This window comes from Pelobates fuscus, chromosome 6, assembly GCF_036172605.1.
Source record: "Pelobates fuscus isolate aPelFus1 chromosome 6, aPelFus1.pri, whole genome shotgun sequence".
In the NCBI taxonomy this organism is placed as follows: domain Eukaryota; kingdom Metazoa; phylum Chordata; class Amphibia; order Anura; family Pelobatidae; genus Pelobates; species Pelobates fuscus.
In genome coordinates this window covers 260,882,581-260,903,780 of record NC_086322.1, presented here as the reverse complement: position 1 = coordinate 260,903,780, position 21,200 = coordinate 260,882,581, and the positions used below count along the sequence as shown (strand labels likewise).

The 21,200-nt window shown below is 41.7% G+C and overlaps 2 protein-coding genes across 2 annotated transcripts in view; one reads left to right on the top strand and one right to left on the bottom strand.

The window, feature by feature from the left end:
* Positions 1-21,200, top strand: part of LOC134566151 (proton channel OTOP3-like) — a 73,040-nt gene that overhangs the window by 7,782 nt on the left and 44,058 nt on the right. The window contains exon 2 of the mRNA XM_063425857.1: positions 13,531-13,888. Within this exon, the coding sequence (XP_063281927.1) occupies positions 13,534-13,888 (355 nt within the window). The 5' untranslated portion in view covers positions 13,531-13,533. The remainder of the gene's footprint in view (positions 1-13,530; positions 13,889-21,200) is intronic.
* USH1G (USH1 protein network component sans) overlaps positions 1-21,200 on the bottom strand; it is a 784,266-nt gene that overhangs the window by 727,874 nt on the left and 35,192 nt on the right. The gene's annotated exons all lie outside the window — the stretch shown is intronic.

Sequence of the window (21,200 nt, the reverse complement as noted above, 5' to 3'; positions counted from 1 at the left end):
CTGGCAATAGCTCCGCCGGTCCTCTCCTGCCTCCCTCCCTGCATGTGAGCCGGGGAGGGGAGGCTGAGAGCAGAGCCGGCGCTCGGATAGCGCCGGCTCTGCATGAGCCGGCAGGGGGGATCCTGAGATCTCCCCTGCCGGTCTCAATATATAGGCGTGCCGCAGGGATTAGGGTGTGCCCAGGCACACCCGGCACACCCCGTGCGCATGCCTATGATCTATGTATGTGCATCTGGCTGGTAGCAGTGTGTATATGTGTGTTAGAGTATGTATCTGGCAGTGTGTATCTGTGTGTGCACATTTGGCAGAGTTTAAGTGTGTGACAAAATGTGTATCTATGTGTGGTAGAAATGTACATCTGTGTGTGTCAGTGTGTATTTGTGTGTGTCTCACAGTATGTGTTTTTTTAGATTCTCACAACATGTATGTGTGTGTGCATATCTGTGTGTGTGTGTATGTGAGTAGTATCTGTGTGTGTGATGTATATGTACTTGGAAGTGTGCATGCTGAATCGTGTCTGTCAATGTATATGTGTGTGCCTCTGGCAGAGTATATCAGTGTGTGTCAGTGTGTATTTGTGTGTGTCTCACAGTGTGTGTTTTTGAGTTTCTCACAACATGTAGTTGTGTGTGCCTCATAGTGTGTATCTGTGTGTGGGTATGTGAGTATGTACGTATGATGTATATGTATTTGGCAATGTGCATGTGGAATCGTCTCTATTTATGTATGTGTGTGCCTCTGTCAGAGTATATGTGTGAGAGTGTGCATCTTTGTGTTGTGACAATGTATATCTGTGTATATGTAGCAGTATATATGTGTGTATGCGTTGCAGTGTCTGTGTATCAAGGTCTCACAGTGTGTATCGGTGTGTCAGTTAGTACTTTATATGATGTTTTATGAGCTCTGATGGCAGCACTATACAGGTAGTGTTTTTTGTATCACAGATTTTTATGTCTGTTTATTTTTTGCTGAGCACATAAAATGTGTTTATTTTTTGTGTTAGGCATACATCCGTATTAGGTTTTGTTACACACCTGTGTTTATTTAATCTTTTTGTGTGTAGACTTTATTTTTTTATTTCCACATATATCTGCCGTGTTGATAATCAGATCCTAATTAGTAGTGTGATATTTCTCTTTTTAGAAATGTTTATCTTGGTTTTTTTGTGATACACCATTTTATCATTAATTATAAGACAACATGATAGGTCCATTCAGTTTGTTCCATATGAAATATTATTCATGAATTAAGCATATCATTACTTTGTATTTTAGACTTTTGTTTAAAAGCCCAACACCTACCAAACCTATTTGTGTTTTGTTAACGTTTTCCTTCCTAGTTCCCTTTTTTGTCGTTGTCAAAATGCAAAAAACACATGTAAAACACCGTTTGAAGTGATTTCAAATTGCACCTCAGAAAGGAGAACAAATGCATCTTTACACCAATTGTACACCAGAAAGGGGAAAGCCTTTTTTTGTACTACTCAAAAAATGTATGATATTTTCCCCTTGATCAACATGATATTAATAAAATATCCCTAGTATATAGTTAACCCCTTAAGGACTGAGCCAAATGAACACGTTGTGAACCAAACAAAACGTAAACAAAAACTTGAATTTGACTATATGTCTGTTCAGGCATAATTCGACTCAAATATTTAGGTATGAAACATAATTAAATATGAATAAAATATAAAAAAAAATGGGGGGAAAATAAGAATGCTTTATTTTTTTTTAGTTCTACATGACATTCAAACTGTGAATGTCATAATACTGTTTGCTTTTACTACAATAAAATACACATATTTGTATTCATCGATGTCTCACGTGTAAAACAGGCCACCTGGTCACAAACACTGGCCAAAGTTAGTGTTAATATTTGTTTGTGTGTGAAAAATGCAAAAAACGAATTTGAACGTCAATTTTGGCCAGTGTTTGCGACCAAGTGGCTACTAAAAAAGACTGGAAATACCCCATTTGCAATACCTTGGGTTGTCTACTATTGCAAATGGTATGCCATCACAGGGTTAATTTTCATTCTTGGGCTACCGTACAGTCTCAAAGGCAACATAACCAACCTGGAGAATCTCAATGTGCAAAAAACTGAAACGCAAGCCTTATATTTGACTCTGTAACTTTTGAAAACACCATAAAAGCTGTACATGAGGGGTACTGTTATACTCAGGAGACTTCGCTGAACACAAATATTAGTGTTTTTAAAACAGTAAAACATATAACAACAATTATATCATCCTTGTAAGTGCCATTTGTGTGTGAAAAATGCAAAAAATGTCACTTCACTGACAATACCTTTGTTGTAATACATTTTACTGTTTTGAAACACATTTGTGTTCAGCAAAGTCTGTCAACTAAAACATTACCCCCATGTACAGGTTTTCTGGTGTCTTGGAAAGTTACAGGGTTAAATATAGTGCTAGCAAATTAAATTCCCTGGACTTTTGGCCTGGGTTGTCAGGCAGGTCCCGCAAATTGTAATTAATAAAATTACCTAATTATGTAAAATATTACATAAATATATACGTAGAATTATATATATATATATATATAAATATATATATATATATATATACACGTGTGTATATATATATATATATATATATTTATATAACATAAATATAATATATACTTTTTATTATTTTTAGTTATGTATAGGTATATATATAGTGATATATTACATAGTTACATAGTTACATACATAAGTATATACTTATGTATATCGATATATATATATATATATATATATATATATATATATATATATTATTTCGTTCTACATGTATTTTGATATCAATATATATATATATTAATTTTAAAATACAGTTAGAACGAATTTATACATATATATTTATATATATATATATAAATTATTTTTTTACGTATTTACATATTTATTTATTTTATATTATATATAAATATATATATATATATATATATAAAAAATGAAAATTATATATTTATATATATTTAATCAATATCATTGTATGTATATTTTGATGTTAATTTATATTTATAATTATATATCTATATATATATTAATATTAAAATACACTTAGACAGGGGGGGCGGCGCTTGACTACTGAAGCGACTGGTCGCATGGCTGAAGAGCTCCAGGCCACTACAACTAAAAACGGCGTTTTTAACCCTTATTATCGGGTTAACCTACCCCCGTGGGGACCCCATAGCATACCGGCACCTAAATGGGGCGAAAAACAAAAAAACTTAAACCAGACAAACCCAGACTGGACTTACAGATCGACGAAATCTGGCGGAAGGCCCAGGGCGCAACTAGCTCCAGAATGGCGTCCATGCATGGAGGATGCTCGGATTTCTACGAGGAAACTTCCGATGAAGCGGAGGAGATGACCCCTCCGGCCCGGCCACATCAGACACCGGATCGGAGACAGCCCCAGCCAACCGCGGTAAAACCTACACCGGTAAGCATGGAGGCAATCAGAGACCTGATGGCGGAACACCATCAAAAAATCTCGGCCGATGTGGCATCGCTCAAGGAGGCCTTGCAGGGCCTAGACGGCAGGCTAAGGGTGGTGGACACAACCTTAGAATCCCACGGAGGCCTAATTAAGGATCTGCAGCAGGCTGTTGCAGAGCTTAAACAGCAAAACGAAAAAACTGAGTTGAAACTCGCCATGATGGAAAATAACCGCCGCCTGAAACATTTGAAGATCAGAGGCGTCAAAGATGATATACCTGATGCTGAACTGCCCCACTTCGCACGCAGGCTCCTCTCAGCACTGCTGACCCCGAAGTCTGCTAAGGCAGTGACGCTGGAAGGCCTATTCCGCATCCCAAAGCCTGCAACAGCCCCGGCCACAGCTACTAAAGATGTGATCCTTCAATTCCAAACCCAGAGGGACAGGACCGCAGTCCAGACAGCTGCCAGAGAACACCCAACTTACCTTTTTGAGGACATGAACCTTGAGTTCTATGCGGATCTCTCTGGGGCCACCCTGGCTTGGAGGAGAGCCCTACGACCATTTACTGCTCACTTGCGCACACACCATGTGAAGTACCGCTGGGGCCCTGCGCACACCCTGCAGGTTAACAAAGGCGAATCCACGCACACCATTAGGTCCCTGCAGGAAGCAAAGTCGGCCCTGAGACATCTAGGCTTACCCCTGGACATACCTAACTTGTCTAAGCCTCCGACGAGTCTCCAACACCCTTCACGCTGGGCAACTGCTACTGCTCCGGAATTTGTCCCCAGGCGGCCATCGGACCTACCGGCAGACGCGGCCACAACCTGCACTTCAAAGAAGTCTGAAGGTGCCATAACCCAGGGCTCTGGCCCGTACACACGGGAACTCTAACCCGAACGACTACCTGCATTTCCGAGACTCTTATGTTCCCGGTCCCGATGGTTCAAGTGACTGCCTATGGACGGCCACTACCAGGGCAATTACCGCCCTATCATATACTTAGCTCCTCAGGACAGTCGGCTATTGGCACCCGGTGCTCCCAAACACGACACCCATCACGTTGAGCCACGGATGGACCTATCTAACTAAGCGAGCGGATGACATCAGGAATCGGCTTGCAACTCCTTTTATTTTTATTTTTACTCTTATTTTTATTATTATACCAGCGCCCGTCCGGGTGAGAGAGCGGGACTTATTAAGTGCATATGTTGTTGTTTTTTTTTTTTTTATACGCTATATAACTTGCGATGGCTATGCTCCCTTATCTTAGTCCTAGCTGTAGAACAGCCTGCCATCACACATCTCACACTACCCCCTTGCTTGGAAAGCTAGAGGTACCGCATGCACTTAGCACTGCAGGCCCAATCCTTACACGCCACAACCTGGCTATTGCTTAGCCCGCCCTATGCTAACGCCTCTCACGGGCTTACTGTAAATATCTCTCACTGCATTACTAGCGTAGCTGACCGATCCCCGGACGTCACAGCCTAGTTAACGTCAGCTTGCTTATGTCATATAAACACACAAAGCTTCTCATGCAATTGCTCCACTGCCAAAGACCATCCGGCAACACTCACACCTGCCTTACTAACGTGCTTGACATGCCATCTACCCTCTTCCTCACTCTCCCAGACAGGGCACAACAACACTAGCGTTAACAGCACAACTCACTACCCGGGTTCAGATGTTCCCATCCACCCACACTGTATTTGAGCATTGTGATAGCTGCCCTTACTACTATTATTCTACTATTATTTTACTAATTTTCTCACCCATTACGAGTTGTATATATGCTTTTCTTTAACTTCAGTTTATAACCATTCAACGTTTATGTATTGACTGTTTACCTCTCAATTTACAAAAAAAACAAATGCTAGTATTTAATTGCCCTAAGTCTACTTGACTGGTCCTAAACCATAGTACTCAGTTGTGGGCCAATGTTACCGCTCTATGAGACACACTAGGCAACTGCTTTAGACCACTGGCTCATGCAAGCTTTCCACCTAATCGCTCTATATCACAGATATGTAAACGGAGCCAATGCAATTTTTCTTTTGATTGTATTTTTATTATCTTCATTTTCTGCAACTTAATTGAGCAACAGCACTATGCAACTGACTATACAAATTCTTTTACGCAATTGTTCAACACAACTCATATGTGTACCCATAAACGTTGTAAACTCCTCCTTACACTTAAATGTAACCTGTATTCACACACTAACCCTTGACGCAGCATTAGACTTTTATGTATAGATATAGACCTTTATGTATAGATAGCAAAGCGGTGTTATGTAGGGGGGTGAAAATGTTTAACTCTTACCTGTCGTTATGTTTTGCATTGATTCGTTAACAATTTAAACTGCTGAGAACAACGCCTAGACACGTCTGCCTAGCCTGATCATCACGCATTTAATAACGTGCTGTTAACTTCATACCATATTTGTGTCAAAATGTGATATACCTGAGTTTTTATATGGCGACGTGACACTGTCGAATGTCTTATAAATCTTTAGCACACTGTTGAAACGGCGGACCCTATTAGACTCTCTCATAAAACTAAAATGTGCGGTATAATTACATGCCACGTTATGTTTCCTCTGTTTGATGTATTACTGCTTGTGTCCGCTGTTGTGGCTGAACAAGCTTTTTGTTATACCACGCACAACCAAAATAAAGAATTTAAAAAAAAAAAAAAAAATACACTTAGACAGCGTATGTGTATGTATGTATATGTGTATATTTGTGTACGGCACATTCCGAGGACGTAAGGAAAACAGGGTTTAAAAAAGTAGTTCCTTAATAGCAAGTCAGTTGAGGTGTGCCGAAACTGACGTAAGGTTAGGCCTGTAAAAGAGGGCCCACCTAGGAAAATGATAAAATTGAGGGTGCGGTGGGAGGGGCACTTCCGAGATCGTCGAAGACAGGTAAGCAGGGGCTCACTGGGTTTAAATAGGGAAATTAAGTGCCTCCCACAATTACAGGCCAAGCCTTCTATTTGTGTACGGCACATTCCGAGGACGTAAGGAAAACAGGGTTTAAAAAAGTAGTTCCTTAATAGCAAGTCAGTTGAGGTGTGCCGAAACTGACGTAAGGTTAGGCCTGTAAAAGAGGGCAAAAATAATAACCATTAAAAACAAAATGCGTTTATTAAGCGGTACATCATTTAGTCATATCACAGAAAGCCAGCCTTATCTCTTTCTCTGGATTGGGAATGTATCTGTTGTATGCGGACGATTTCCACCTCCCCATGTTTTTAATTATGTGTGTCGGTACATGATTACTTGAGGCAGCTGTGGCTGCTCCAATGCGAAAAGAATGGCCCGAGAATGAACGTGGGTTTTGTCCCAAGCGGAGTAAAAGGGTGCGTATGTAAAGCATGAAAATTTTTGTGGTCAGGGGTTTCCCTAGTATAGCTAGAAGTGGGCTATCAGGAGCGGAATTAGCTTGGGCTGCTACTAGCTTATCCAATACACGGACGGGACACCATTTGGTAGAAGTGGGATAAAAGTTAATTACCACTGGTGGGCCTGTTTGGCTTGTTTTGGTACGGGTAACGGACAAAGTGTAGTGATCTAGATTTTTAATTAAGTGTTTCTTTTGGAGGCACGAGCTGAAATCAGAAGCTCTCTCTACAGTGAACTCTTTGGGTCTCAAGAAACCATAAAAGGCTAGATAAGCCGCTGATTTGATAACGAGGTTTGTGATATGTTCGAAAGGGGACGTGTCGAGTACATCGGACAAATTCTTAAACAGCTTACTATCTATGGGAAGGCGTTTAGTGGGTATGTGTACTGACAAGTTATGAATGCCTTTGAGGACACTTTTAAGAGGGTAGGAAGATAGGAAAGGAGACTTGTTGGGAAAGGAGGTTAACATGTAGTGTTGGATTCCTGTTAAGTAGAGTTTAATTGTGTTGTAAGCTAGATTAAGAGAAAAGTGGCAAAAAGTTGTGAAAGCAACCATGGTTTCGACAGAAAAAACATTTATTACACAGTAATTACGAACGAAACACATAAACAGTTCATATGCTCTGTAATAGGCTTTCCTCGTGTTAAGGGATAGACCCGCCTGAGCAAGCGTGCCGCTTAGTTGTAAGAGAGAGCTTAACGCATTACCAGGTCTTCGAATTTTGGAGGTACCCTGGGTTGCTGGGAAGCTGTAGGATGTAGTCTGAAGAACTCCTGCAAATTGAAGCGTGACAGAGCATCAGCGGCAGTATTTTGTATACCTGGGACGTGAACACAGGATATGCAGAACTGGAGATTAGCTGCTAGCCAAGTGAGTCTCCTGACTAGGTTCATGATCGTGAGGGACTGAGAGCGGCCCTTGTTGATGATGTTACAGGTAGCTAAGTTGTCACAAAAACACCTGACTGACTGCCCCCTCCACTCTACCCCCCACGTGTAAGCTGCTGCTACGATAGGGTAGATCTCAAAAAGAGAGGAGGTGGTACTGAAACTCTCGAGTGACGTGGTTTCAACCGGCCAGGAGTCGTACAGCCACTCGTCTCCAAATATGGCCGCATAGCCTAAGGTACCTGAAGCGTCAGTCCAGAGTACTGGGGAATCGTCGGAAACTGGGGGAACAAACAGTGACCTGCCATTCCACGAGGAAAGGAACAGCTGCCACATTCTCAGGTCAGCTGTAGCTGACTCGTCTAAGGGTGTAGTGGAGTCATCGTCAGGGAGACCGTGCAAAAGTGAAAGGATCCTGGAAATGAAAGACCTACCCTGTGGAATTATTCTCATGGCGAAATTAAGTGAGCCTAAAAGTGACTGTAGCTGTTTCCTGGTGCAAGTGCCTAGTGACATGCAGGTGCTAATGTAAGACAGAATTCGGTCTACTTTCTCCTGGGGCAGGCTGGCGTGCATGGTGACAGAATTGAGTGTAATCCCCAGAAAAGTAATTTCGGTTTTGGGACCTTCAGTTTTGTCCTGGGCTACGGGGACACCTAAATCTTTGAAGAGCGTGAGCAAGTGATTAAGGCTGCGTGGAGTGCAGTGGTGAGGTTCAATGGTGAGGAAGTCATCTAAATAATGAATGACAACTGGGCATCTGCAGAAGTTCAGGAGAAGCCATGTTAAGGTTTCGGCGAACAGGTCGAATAACTTGGGGCTACTTTTGGAGCCGAAAGTAAGCCTGGTAGCGAAATAGTAGTTGTCTTGCCACTTAACTCCGTGCAGATGCCAGAGTGATTGATGAATGGGAAGTAACTTAAAGGCGTTAGTAATATCTGACTTACTTAACCAGGCTGCCTTCCCGGAGTTAATAATCGCTTGAATGGCATCATCGATTCTAGCGTACTGAAGAGAAAAATCTTCTGACGGGATTAGTGCATTCAGGCTAGGTGTGGGAGAGGCGTGTGGTGCAGAAAAGTCAATAATAAGTCTCTTTTTGTTGTTAAACTTCCCAGTGGCGATACCTAGAGGGTTAGTTCTCCATGAGGAGAAAGGAGGAGTAGTGAAAGGGCCTATCATGAAGCCGTTATCTACTTCTTTCTGTAAGAGTACTTGTAGGGTGTCGGGGTCTGTGAGAGCTGACTGAAGGTTGGGGCACTCCAAGATGCCTGAGGGGAGAGAGACAAAGCCTGTGTGAAACCCGTGAGTGAACCCTGACGTGAGAAATTCCACCAGATGTAAAGAAGGATGATTAGCCAGGTAACGTTGCAAACTCGGTATGTTTATTGGAGTGGATGCCTTTTTAGGGTACAATTTGTTAGGGCACATTGTCTTGGCATGTGCCCTGAAACAAAGCGAGCACACATGCAGCAGTCTACAAGCACTGTAACTACAACCCCCAGCATTAAAATTATTGCAGACCTGAGCTTTGCCCAAGAACACTATTGGCCTGCCTAATTTGTCTCTAATCTCCTTCTGGTTGGAAGTTGACTGAAAATCGGAGTTGGCGTTACTGGTAGAGGGGATAGCTACATTTTCAGGACAGAAATTAATGGAGTGAGCTGCAGACGAGCATATGGCACAGGAAGGGGTTTTGAGACCTGCAAAATGCATAAGAAACAACTCTGTGTCTAGCTGACCCCAGTCCGTGACTGCATTATATTGAGACAATGAAGCGGCTGACCTAGAGGAGAATGACTTGTGATAGTCGTAAAAGGCAAAGCCCCCGTACTTATAAGCTAGCTCTATGACCTTGTGTAGGTACAAATCTAGCTCCTCTCTGCGGAGGGGAAAAGCAGTACAGATAACGTCTCTGTATAGGCCAAATGCCAAGACAAACTCAGGAATGTTAAGTTTCCTATTCAACCTAGGGTCTCTGGCCCTCATTACTACTGATAGATCCTCAAACGTGTACGCCCTGTTTTCTACCACGTCTTGAGCCGCTATCAGTAGCGAGGCCAAGTTAACATCCTTTCCCTCTATGATGTCACGTCTGAGAGACTGCGGTATTAGGTGAATAGGATTAATAACGTTAGTAACTTTCCTAGCCGGTGGAGGGTTACTGTTACCTCCTAGGGCGGGTGTGGGTTGGACAACCGGCCCGGGAATCTCGGGGACTGTAGGAACATTATTAGCTTCCAGGTTATCCAATCTGTTATTGATGGTGGCAACTGAGGACACTAGGGAGGCCATCATGGCGTGTAATTCAGCCAGGCTATTAAGTACATTAACCTGTGAACTAGGGCCAGGCCTTTCGTTATCCTCAGTAGAGTTTAATAAACGAAAAGTTCGTTCTTCCTAGCTGAAGCCGGATAAGGGATATTCCTCTTTTTAAGTTCAGCGGTAATCTTAGGGATAGTCCAGGAGCGATAGCTGGAAGCTGGACTTGGAGGGGTTGGTTGCCTTCTCTGCGTGCCCGACCTGAGAGGGGTGCTGGTAACCGACAGATTGTCTTCTAACAGCGAAGCGTTGGACATTCTAAGGGGGGCTAGTGCCCATAGGCGAAATTGTATTAGCTTAGCTTTCGTTGGTGGCAGATGAGGCCCTAACTACTTGCCAAGTGGCTATGAGAGGCACTAACTATGATTTGGCTCGTGGGGCCTTGGTGCCACTGAGGTGGGTGGCGGGGTGTTGGCCTCTCGGTGACATGAAAAAGAAGTAAAACGTCTGGCCGTGACTGGTGAGGCCCTAACTAAGTTTTGAAGCAAGGCTATAGCTATGCGTTGGGACGATTGGCCTGAACCTCCGAACGTAAGGGCTGACCTATGCCTTGCGGGACCTCTAAACTTATAGGCAAAGAGGCCTATGGGAATATACCTAAGTTGGCGGGAGAATTACAACTAGTCCTCGAACCCCCCCCCCCCCCCAGGACACACCAATAACATACCTGCAGAGGAAGGAAAACTTTACTTGACCTAATAAAGGAGTATTATCCTGAAGGGAACCAACGGAACTCTTTAACAAAGCTGCGAACACGTATACCCGCGAAGGGCCACTTGCGAGAAGTGTCAGTACTAGTAAGGACTACAACAAAAAATAGGACATGAACAGCCATTTAAAACAATGGAACAACATACCCCCTATTTATCCTACTTAGCTATTTATGACTTTAAGGGGACCATATAAACTACTTTAAATACAGAAGTTTAGAATACTGGGCAATACTACAAACCGCCTAAACCCCTTTTGTAAAACGTAACTACTAATTAAAGCTTAAAATGTGAACAATATCCAGAAAACGGAACAGAATGAAGGTATTGCACCAACTGAACGAAAAACGTATGGCAACCCGGTGCGGCTAAACGAGACTACGAGGTGTAAGTGTAACTGAACGTGTTACACTGACCGAGAAAATGCAGGAGCGGAGTGAATCCGAGCCCGTGAGCGACAGGGCTAAACTTACGATTTCGATGCCGTCCGTGTAAGGCAAAAGCGTTATACTCACGAATACAGCCGCAGGGCGTTTGAACCGGGCTGCCGGCGGGCGGGAAACTGACGTCACGGATCTGTAAACCGGAAGTACACTGAAGCACTTCCGAGATCGTCGAAGACAGGTAAGCAGGGGCTCACTGGGTTTAAATAGGGAAATTAAGTGCCTCCCACAATTACAGGCCAAGCCTTCTATATATATACTTAGATGATCATATATGTAATAAATATATATATATATATATATGATCTAAGTATATATTTTATTTTAAACTGTATCTTTTACTTTTATTTTATCTTTTTCAGGCAGCAGGGGGAGTACCTGTCATTACAGGCACTACCCCTGCTGGCATTGCTATGGACGGCTATGCCGTCCATGTGATCATGAGGTCCTCACAAGGACCTTGCCATCACATGGCCCAGAGAGGCCGGAGAGGAAGGAGGGGGACTCCCTGGGCTCCCAGATGAGTTCCCACACCGCGACCCGGTACAAAGGACAGATTGGGCATTCTATGCCGCCCACCAGCATTTAGATCCGGGTCCCCAAGGACGGCATAGAATGCCCACCGTCCTTAAGGGGTTAAAGGGAAACTATAGTCAACAAAACAACTTTAGCTTAATGAAGCAGTTTTGGTGGATAGACCATGCCCATGCCGTCTCAGTGTTAAATTCTCTGCCATTTAGGATTTAAATCACTTTGTTTATGAACCCTAGCAACACCTTTCTGCATGTGACTTGCACAGCCTTCCTAAACACTTCTTGTAAAGAGTCATCTAAAGTTTATCCTTCCTTTATTGCAAGTTCTGTTTAATTTAGATTGTCTTATCCCCTGCTATGTTAATAGCTTGATAGACCCTGCAAGATCCTCCTGTATGTGATTAAAGTTCAATTTACAGAGCAAGATATAAAATTGTTTAAGGTAAATTACATGTGATTGAAAGTGAAACCAGTTTTTTGTTCATGCAGGCTGTGTCAGTCAGAGCCAGGGGAGGTGTGGCCAGGGCTGCATAAACAGAAACAAAGTGACTTAACTCCTAAATGGCAGTGAATTGAGCAGTAAAACCTGAGAGGCATGATCTATACACTAAAACAGCTTAATTAAGCTAAAGTTGTTTAGGTGACTATAGTGTTCCTTTAATCACAATAAATATATTGTTTTGCTGAAAATGCATTTAGTACAAGTAAAAAAAAAATCTGTTGATTTTGACAGCAAAATGTATTTAGACAATTAGGCAGTATAATATATTTTATATGTTTGGTTTTTTTTGTAAAGAAACATTTCTACTGTTGGTAAAATCTCTTTTTCTCAACCCTCAAAACATGTTCTTTTGTTTTTGTACAATCCTGTCATCAGCAGATACAGTTGTGCTCAAACGTTTGCATACCCTAGATTGTGAAATGTGAGCATTTATTTTGAAAATATGACTGTTGTGCAAAAAAAAATATTTTATTGAAGGATAGTGATCAAGCCATTTATTATCACATAGTTGTTTTGCTTTTTTTTTTAAATCATAATGATAACAGAAATTACCCAAATGGCCTTGATCAAAAGTTTATATAGATTTAAATGTTTGGCCTTGTTATAGACACACAAGGTGACACACACAGGTTAAAATGGCAATTAAAGGTTAGTTTCCCACAAAGACGGTGTGGTTGTTTCAATGAGCACAATACAACGATACTTGAACAAAAATGCCCTGCATAGTCGAGTTTCCAGAAAGAAGCCTTTACTGCGACAATGCCACAAAAAAGCCTGGTTACAATATGCCTGACAACACCTTCACATGCTTCACAGTTTCTGGCACACTGTAATTTGGAGTGATGAGACCAAAATAAAGCTTTATGGCCACAAAATTTGTTTTGAAAAATATGTAGTAAAAATAATTTGAAAAGAAAAAAAGAAGGGTGCTAAATTATTTCATAAAGATGTACTGTGCGCATCTTATAAAGCCACATAGGGTTATTCACTAAACTGAGAATTCAAAGTGGAATTAAAAATGAATTTTAAATTTAAACCAAAGTAGCTGAAATGGAAGCATAGCTACCTTAGATAATTTTAATAGTTTGGCTATTTTGGCTTTAAAATTGAAATTCTATTTTAATTTACTTTGAATTTTCACTTTAGTAAATAGCCCTGACATGTTCTAAAGAAATATTGATTGAGTGTTCTCCTAATACTTTTTTTTAGGAACGTTTAGATCTTCAAATGATGGTATATGATGATTTTTTTCTTCTTCACATACAGGCAATGACAATCAATCGGGAAGGCATCTGTTTGACCTCGGAGGGTCTACCAATACAGTATGAGTATTCATGGCTTCACCGCAATTGTACCTCTGCCGAGACTCACCATCGGCGAGCACAAGGCTCTGGGCGACTCTTCTCTGGGCTCTTAACTGTGAATGTGGTGTTTGTAGGAGCTGCTCTAATAAGTAGTGTGATCTTAAGTAAAAGTTCTATGGCCGCCGAAAGCTACCAGATCTACTTGTCAGTACTCATGCTTGTTAGCTCAGCATGGTCGCTCTACCACCTGCTGTACACCCGCAAAAAAACACATGCAGTTCTACTTAAGGACCACCATGCAGGAGCTCTAGCGCTGCGAGGTAGGTTTTAAGCACTATAGTGGTTATAGCACTATAATTACTTCAACTTATTTTAGTGGTTTTAGTGGTTATGGTACTGTCACATACACTTACAAGTACAAAATTGTTTCTTCCCAGATTCTTCCTTGTTATAGCTGTTCTTAAAACTATTTTCCATTTTGCTCAATAAAATATGTGATCAGTTCCATATAGGCATATTAAGATTATATTATGTATTATTTAATCTCTAGAGCAGCGTTTCCCAATTGGTGTTCCGCCTTGTCGTCAGCACGCCGTGCCGTCAGGGCCCACCCTGCCACCCGCCCAGCCATCAGCCAGCCTGCCCAGCCGTCAGTCAGCCATCCCAGCCGTCAGCCAGACCGCCAGCAGTCAGCCAGCCAGCCCTGCCAGCAGCCATTTTCTATCACTCGTGGTAGAGCAGTGATAGAGAGTGGAGCTGATAGTTAAAGCTCTGTTATTGCCATAGAAAGCTCTGTTAGGTAGAGAATTAGAAAGCTCTGTTAGGTAGGGACATTGAAATTCTCTATTATGCTCTGTCAGGGTCATTGAAAGACTCTATGAGGGGCATTGAAAGACTCTGCTAGGGACATTAAAAGGCTCTGTAAGGAACATTGAAAGGCTCTGTTAGGGGCATTGAATAAATCTGTGAGGGGCATTGAAAGACTCTGCAAGAGGCATTGAAAGACTGTCAGGGGCATTGAAAGACTCTGTTAGGGACATTAAAAGGCTCTGTAAGGGCATTAAAAGACTCTGTGAGGGGCATTGAAAGACTGTCAGGGGCATTGAAATTCTCTGTTAGGGTCATTAAAAGGCTCTGTAGGGGACATTAAAAGGCTCTGCCAGGGGCATTGAAAGACTCTGTGAGGGGCATTGAAATTCTCTTCTAGGGACATTAACCCCTTAAGGACCAAACTTCTGGAATAAAATGGAATCATGACGTGTCACACACGCCATGTGTCCTTAAGGGGTTAAAAGGCTATGTCAGGGGCATTGAAAGACTCTGTCAGGGGCATTGAAATGATCTGCTAGGGACATTAAAAGGCTCTGAAAGGAACATTAAAAGGCTATGTCAGGGGCATTGAAAGGCTCTGTCAGGGTCATTGAAATTCTCTGTTAGGGACATTAAAAGGCTCTGTAAGGGACATTAAAAGGCTCTGCCAGGGGCATTGAAAGACTCTGTGAGGGGCATTGAAATTCTCTGCTAGGGACATTAAAAGGCTATGTCAGGGGCATTGAAATTATCTGCTAAAAACATTAAAATGCTCTGTAAGGGACATTAAAAGGCTTTGTCAGGGGCATTGAAAGGCTCTGTCAGGGGCATTGAAATTCTCTGTTAGGAACATTAAACGGCTCTGTAAGGGACATTAAAAGGCTCTGTTAGGGGCATTGAAATTCTCTGTTAGGGACATTAAAAGGCTCTGCAACGGACATTAAAAGGCTCTGTCAGTGGCATTGAAAGACTCTGTTAGGGACATTAAAAGGCTCTGTCAGGGGCATTGACATTCTCTGTTAGGGACATTAAAAGGTTCTGTCAGGGGTATTGAAAGACTCTGTCAGGGACATTGAAATTCTCTGTTAGGGACATTAAAAGACTCTGTCTGGGACATTAAAAGGCTCTGTCAGGGGCATTGAAATTCTCTGTTAGGGACATTAAAGGCTCTGTAAGAGACATTCAAAGGCTCTGTCAGGGGCATTGAAAGACTCTGTCAATGACATTGAAATTCTCTGTTAGGGACATTAAAAGGCTCTGTCGGGGACATTAAAAGGCTCTGTCAGGGGCATTGAAAGACTTTGTCAGGGGCATTGAAATTATCTGTTAGGGGCATTGAAATTCTCTGTTAGGGACATTAAAATGATTTATAAGGGACATTAAAAGGCTCTGTCAGGGGCATTGAAAAACTTTGTCAGGGGCATTGAAATTCTCTGTTAGGAACATTAAAATGATTTATAAGGGACATTAAAAGGCTCTGTTATGGGCATTGAAAGACTCTGTCAGAGGCATTAAAAGACTGTGTGAGGGGCAAAAAACGGTTAGCTGTATTTTTCAAAGTTTTCAAATCTTTTTGCTGCAAGTCTAACTCAAAAATCCTGCTTAATTTCAGTTCTTTCTAAGAGCGTTATCAAAATCAGCATCCTTTTCAGTCAGATTGTGAGATCTGTATTTTTGTAAACAGTTTTTTTTGTTGTTTTTTTTAACCAATAAACAACCATGAATTTGGAAAGCTGGTTGAAGCAGGAAACAATATTAATGCTTCTACCTGTTCGGCACTAGAAACTGAGAACGCAGAAACAACAAAAAAATCCAGAAAACATGCCCAAAATTGTTGTACCTACTGTTCCTCAAATAGCAGAGACAAGTGACAAGTCAAAGAAAATCGCACAATGCTAGCCAATCTTCTTCTCAAAGAAAGAAAAGAAAATATGATGATAGCTACTTGTCATTTGGACTCTCAAGTGTCAGAAATGAAGATTGTCCTGAAGCACAATGCATACTTTGCAATAAAATATTGCCAAACAGTTCATTAGCACCTGCTAAATGACGTTGTTATTTTCACCAACACCACGCAGAGTACAAAGATAAAGACGTTTACTTTTTTTAAGCGAAAGCTAAAGAAGTATCAGAAGAGTAAACAATTTATTAGCAAAAAATTTCAAAATGCTAATGAAAAAGTCACAGAGGCTTTTTACAGAGTGAGTTACCGCATAGCACTTGCAGGAGAAGCACACACAATTGGGGAATCACTAAAAAAAAATGTGAAAAAGAAATAGTGTCATGTATTTAATTTTTTTGTAATTCTTTATTTTTGATGCGCAGATAATACATATAACGGGTTTGCCTTGCCACAATAGCAGAGCGAATCTATGCATATTCAAACAGTTTATAACAGTAATATGGCGTTAATATGACATGCACACATTTTTTTTTTAAAGGTGAGTGTATCTTGCTAGGTAGTTGCTTATAAGGAAACTGAAAATACTTCTTGACTCTCAAGAGGTTTAACGAAGCTTAACATGATGAGATAGTGTAACCAGCGATGCTACAATTTAGTAATACATAGTACGTGGGTGCAATTAAAACAAATAACTATTATGAATCCAATCAGGTATTTTTAACCCGGGCTGGATCAAACTAAAGGTTGGCTTGAGCCCTGTGGCCCATGCCTGATAAGTTATGGAGGCGATTCCACTAAGTGTGGTTAGCGATGAAACCTACTGTGCTAAGTGTACTGAAATGATACAAAATAAAGTGACACACTAAACTGTGATTACTAGTTCGGCAGGGTAGCCGCTGGGCCTTATGTTCGGTGTGGGCGCATAAGAGGCTAACAGGGTATAAACTAATGGTTGCACTGTGATGCCCATCTCAGCTGGGATACATCTGCAGCAGCAGGGAGGGTGTCAGTTAAATAGACTGGTATGCCCTCAGAGGTGCACTGCCCGGGGAAGGAGCCTGCATGGTCCCTATGTTATACTACATGCTAGGAGTTTAACATCCATATCTATGAGCAGACTTATCTAGTTCACTGATTATAGAGCATGTTAGGCAGATTAACAGTGGTTGAGGTTCATGAGAGTTCGTTTGGGGCATAGGAGGCTGAGTGACAGTGGTTACTATGCCTGGTAATAAGTCCAAGTCAGCCGATGCCTTTTCATGGCTGAGTGTGTGCCCCAAGTGTTAGTCGATGCAGCTGTGTGTCGCCCATTTCGTCCGATCTTGCAGCCTCTGGGGTGTATTTATTGGTAGATCTGCGGCGTTTGCTGGCTGTGGTCTGCTCCTTCATCCTCCTGGTGTTTGGTGTCTGCTTCTGTTCGGGTGGTATAACGATTATCACGCCGCCGGCAGGCTTCCACCCCGGGGGCATCCCGTCTGGGAAGGCAGTCGGGAGCCGGGCTTGATCTGTAGGTGGGTAAGCAGGGGCTTTTCAGAGGGTCCGGTGCTTGTCTGTAGGCTCATGGTGTATTCTGCTTGTGGTCCTGTGGGCAGAGCTGCTTGCAGGTAGCTGCAGATGCAATTCCCGGCTTCAGTCGCGTCTCCGCCATTTTGGTGCCCAGGCGGGCTTGCCAGGCGGGCTCAGAGGGTCAGAATTAGGCGGTGGTTCCCTCCAGTGAGGACCGGGATAACCCCCCCAGTCCCCCTGTTGCACGGCAGCCAGGTTCCAAAGCAGGACGGCGGCCGTCCGCCCCGCTCTCCACCTGCATAGGCCGCAGACCCCGAAGCCTCACATCTCCCCTGGGGCTGCAAAGCTCCCAATCTCGGGGACTGCATTGGCACCGGCAACCACCCGGACATGAGAGGTGGCCTCTTGGCTCTGAGTCAGGCTTTAAGCTTGGTATTTTCTCCCAAATTAGGCCGATTCCTGCAGAAGCCTCTCCAGCCCGCGACCGGTCAACATGGCGGTCGGGCCCCGCCCCCAGTGTCATGTATTTTAAGTGAGAAGTTGAGTAAAAAAATTTAAGCTGTGCCACCGCCCAACAACACAGTTTTGTGCTGTATTCATGATCTTGCTGATGACATCCATACTGAACTAATTTCTCGACTGCATCAATGTGATGGGTACTCGCTGCAATTAGACGATTCCACAGATGTTCCAGGACTTTCAATTTTGTTGGTTTTTGTTAGATAAAATTTTGACAAACAGATTGAAGAAGACTTGCTTCTGTGTGAAACTTTGGAAACTCATACCACTGGTGAGAACATCTTTAACTGTATCCAGATGTTTATGAGCACACACAGTATAAATTGGGACAAATGTGTAGATGTGTGCAGTGATGGTGCAAAAGCAACGGTTGGGAAAGTGGCAGGCACTGTGACACGAATAAGAATTGCAGCAAAAAACAGTTCTCACTGTGTTCTTCACAGACATGCACTGGTAGCTAAAAATATTTAAATCTCACTTAAACTATGCTAGACGAATCGGTCCAGATTATACATTTTATAAAAAGTCGACCATTACAGTCACGACTATATAAAATGATATATGAAGATATGGGTAGTCATCACTCTGCTCAGCTTTTGCATTCAGAAGTCCATTGGCTATCATGAGGTAAAGTCCTTGTTAGAATGTTTGAAATGAATCAAGAGTTGTTTGCATATTTCCAGGATCATAAATTTGGATTATCTGATCGATTAACAAACACTTTGTGGTTATCCACAGTAGCATATCTTGCAGACATATTTACATAATTAAATTATATATGTCTATTACTCCAAGGAAAAAACACAAAAAACACTGTTGAGCAAAATAATTTTAACTCTTTGCTAGACATGTGCAATTCGTTTCCTTCCGAATGTGAATTCGGACGAATTTCGTCAATTCGGACATTCGTATGCATCCAAATGTCCGAATTGCCGAAGTGCCGAATTACCGAAGTGCCGAACCGAATTGCTGAAGTGCTGAATTTCAAAAGTGCCAAAGTGCTTCTGATTCTGAAAAGTGGCAAAACAAGAGAGGGAGGGAAAATTATGATGACAGGAATCTAACCCTATCCCTAACCCATCTCTACCCCTAGCCTTACCCCTAATCCTACCCCTAACTCTACCCCTAGATTTGTAAGTGGTTGTGGTGGTTAGGGGTTAGGGTTTTGGGTAGGGTGTAGGGTTAGGGGTAGGGCTAGGGTTAGGGAATTGCCAAAGTCCCGAATTGCCGCAGTCCAGAATTTTGGAAGTGCCGAACCGAAGTGCTGAATTGCCGAAGTTCCGAATGGCTGAAGTCCCGAATTTTGGAAGTGCCGAACCGAATTTTTTGCCCATTCACTTAAGGATTTTCTTGAAGAATCAGAAATTGAACATGAAATTCGCAATAAAATTATATCTTCGCCATTTAATCACATCTATTAATCAGTATTTTCCATTCTTGAATGAAAACAATAATGAGTGGGTTCAAAATCCATTCATAAAAGATAAGCCAGCCAATTTTTCTGATGTAGGTTTTGAGAATCTGATAGATATAACTTCTGCCAGTCAACTAAGCCAAAAATTTAAAGAAGTTTCTCTTATTGCTTTTTGGCATGATTTACGCAAAGAATACCCAGAATTGTCAGCACGTACTTTTGTGAAACTGGATTCTCACTTTACTCTGCAACAAAAACAAAGTATTGAAATTGACTTGATGCAACTGCAGACATGCAAATACAATTGTCAACAATTTAACCAGATATAAAAGGAATTTGCCAGAAAAAGAGAACATTACACTCTGCTCATTGAAAGGTGTGCGCTGCCCTGCGCTACTCTACAGCACACATTTTTTTTGGGGGGGGGAGGGTGGGGATTCCAAAGTTTTGCTATACCATGTCAAAGGGTTCCAAGGGAAAAATTAATTGGGAAACCCTGCTCTAGAATAAATAATAAACAGTTTGCTATGCAGAAAACCTTATTTAGTTTTCCATGTCTTACAGGGCATAAATGTCAAGGTAGGCCTTTCCAAACACACAAACTCAATGGCAAAGAGTATATATCCTATATTTAGGAAGAAAGTATATTAGAGTGACTTAACATGAGAAAGTATGGAATATAGTGTACAAACAGACAAAGAGTAAATAGGTACAGGTCGAGGGATACAGAAATATGTGAAAGTGAGTAAAAAGAGACCAGTTCTATGATTCCAGAAATCAGAGTGATCCAGAGCTGAGTCAAATCCAGAAAACTCCCATCTAAATACCAGTCTTAAATGATACCACAAAATTGTATGCGATCGATTAAGCTGGATTGATGTTGGCCGCTGTGCTCTAAACAACTTATCCGCAAGTTTTTTTTTTACACATATTAACCAACTGTCCTTGATCTATCTTTTACTTTTTCTTTTACGAGGTCCTATATTCAGTACCTTTGCCACTAAGATATACAATTTGAATTCTGTTGTCCAGTTCGCTTTATTTTTAGTTTTTTTGTAGTGCGGTAGTACATACTCAGATATAAATGGTACAGCAAGTATCAGATGAACATCATACAGAAGGTGAGATATCTGCACATTATTAAAATAAATGCTATATAATTGTGTATCCAACTCAGTTAATCAACCAGGAGGCTTCTGACATGATCAGTTCCCTTTGTTTTTTTAACCAATGCACACATATAATCTTTTAATCTAAAGGTAATCATTTTTGAGTTTTTAAAACTTAACCACTTGTCAATGCTAACTTGTAATTGTTTTCATTTTAGCATTTGACTTTGTTACCTTAAATTTGTTTTACTTTTACATTGTAAAATGCCAGTATTACATCTGTGTATGGAATTTGTTTCTTCTCTGACCCTTAATATAAAATAAAAGATCCATGATCTTGAAAAAGACCCCAAAAGGGCCAAAACGTTGAT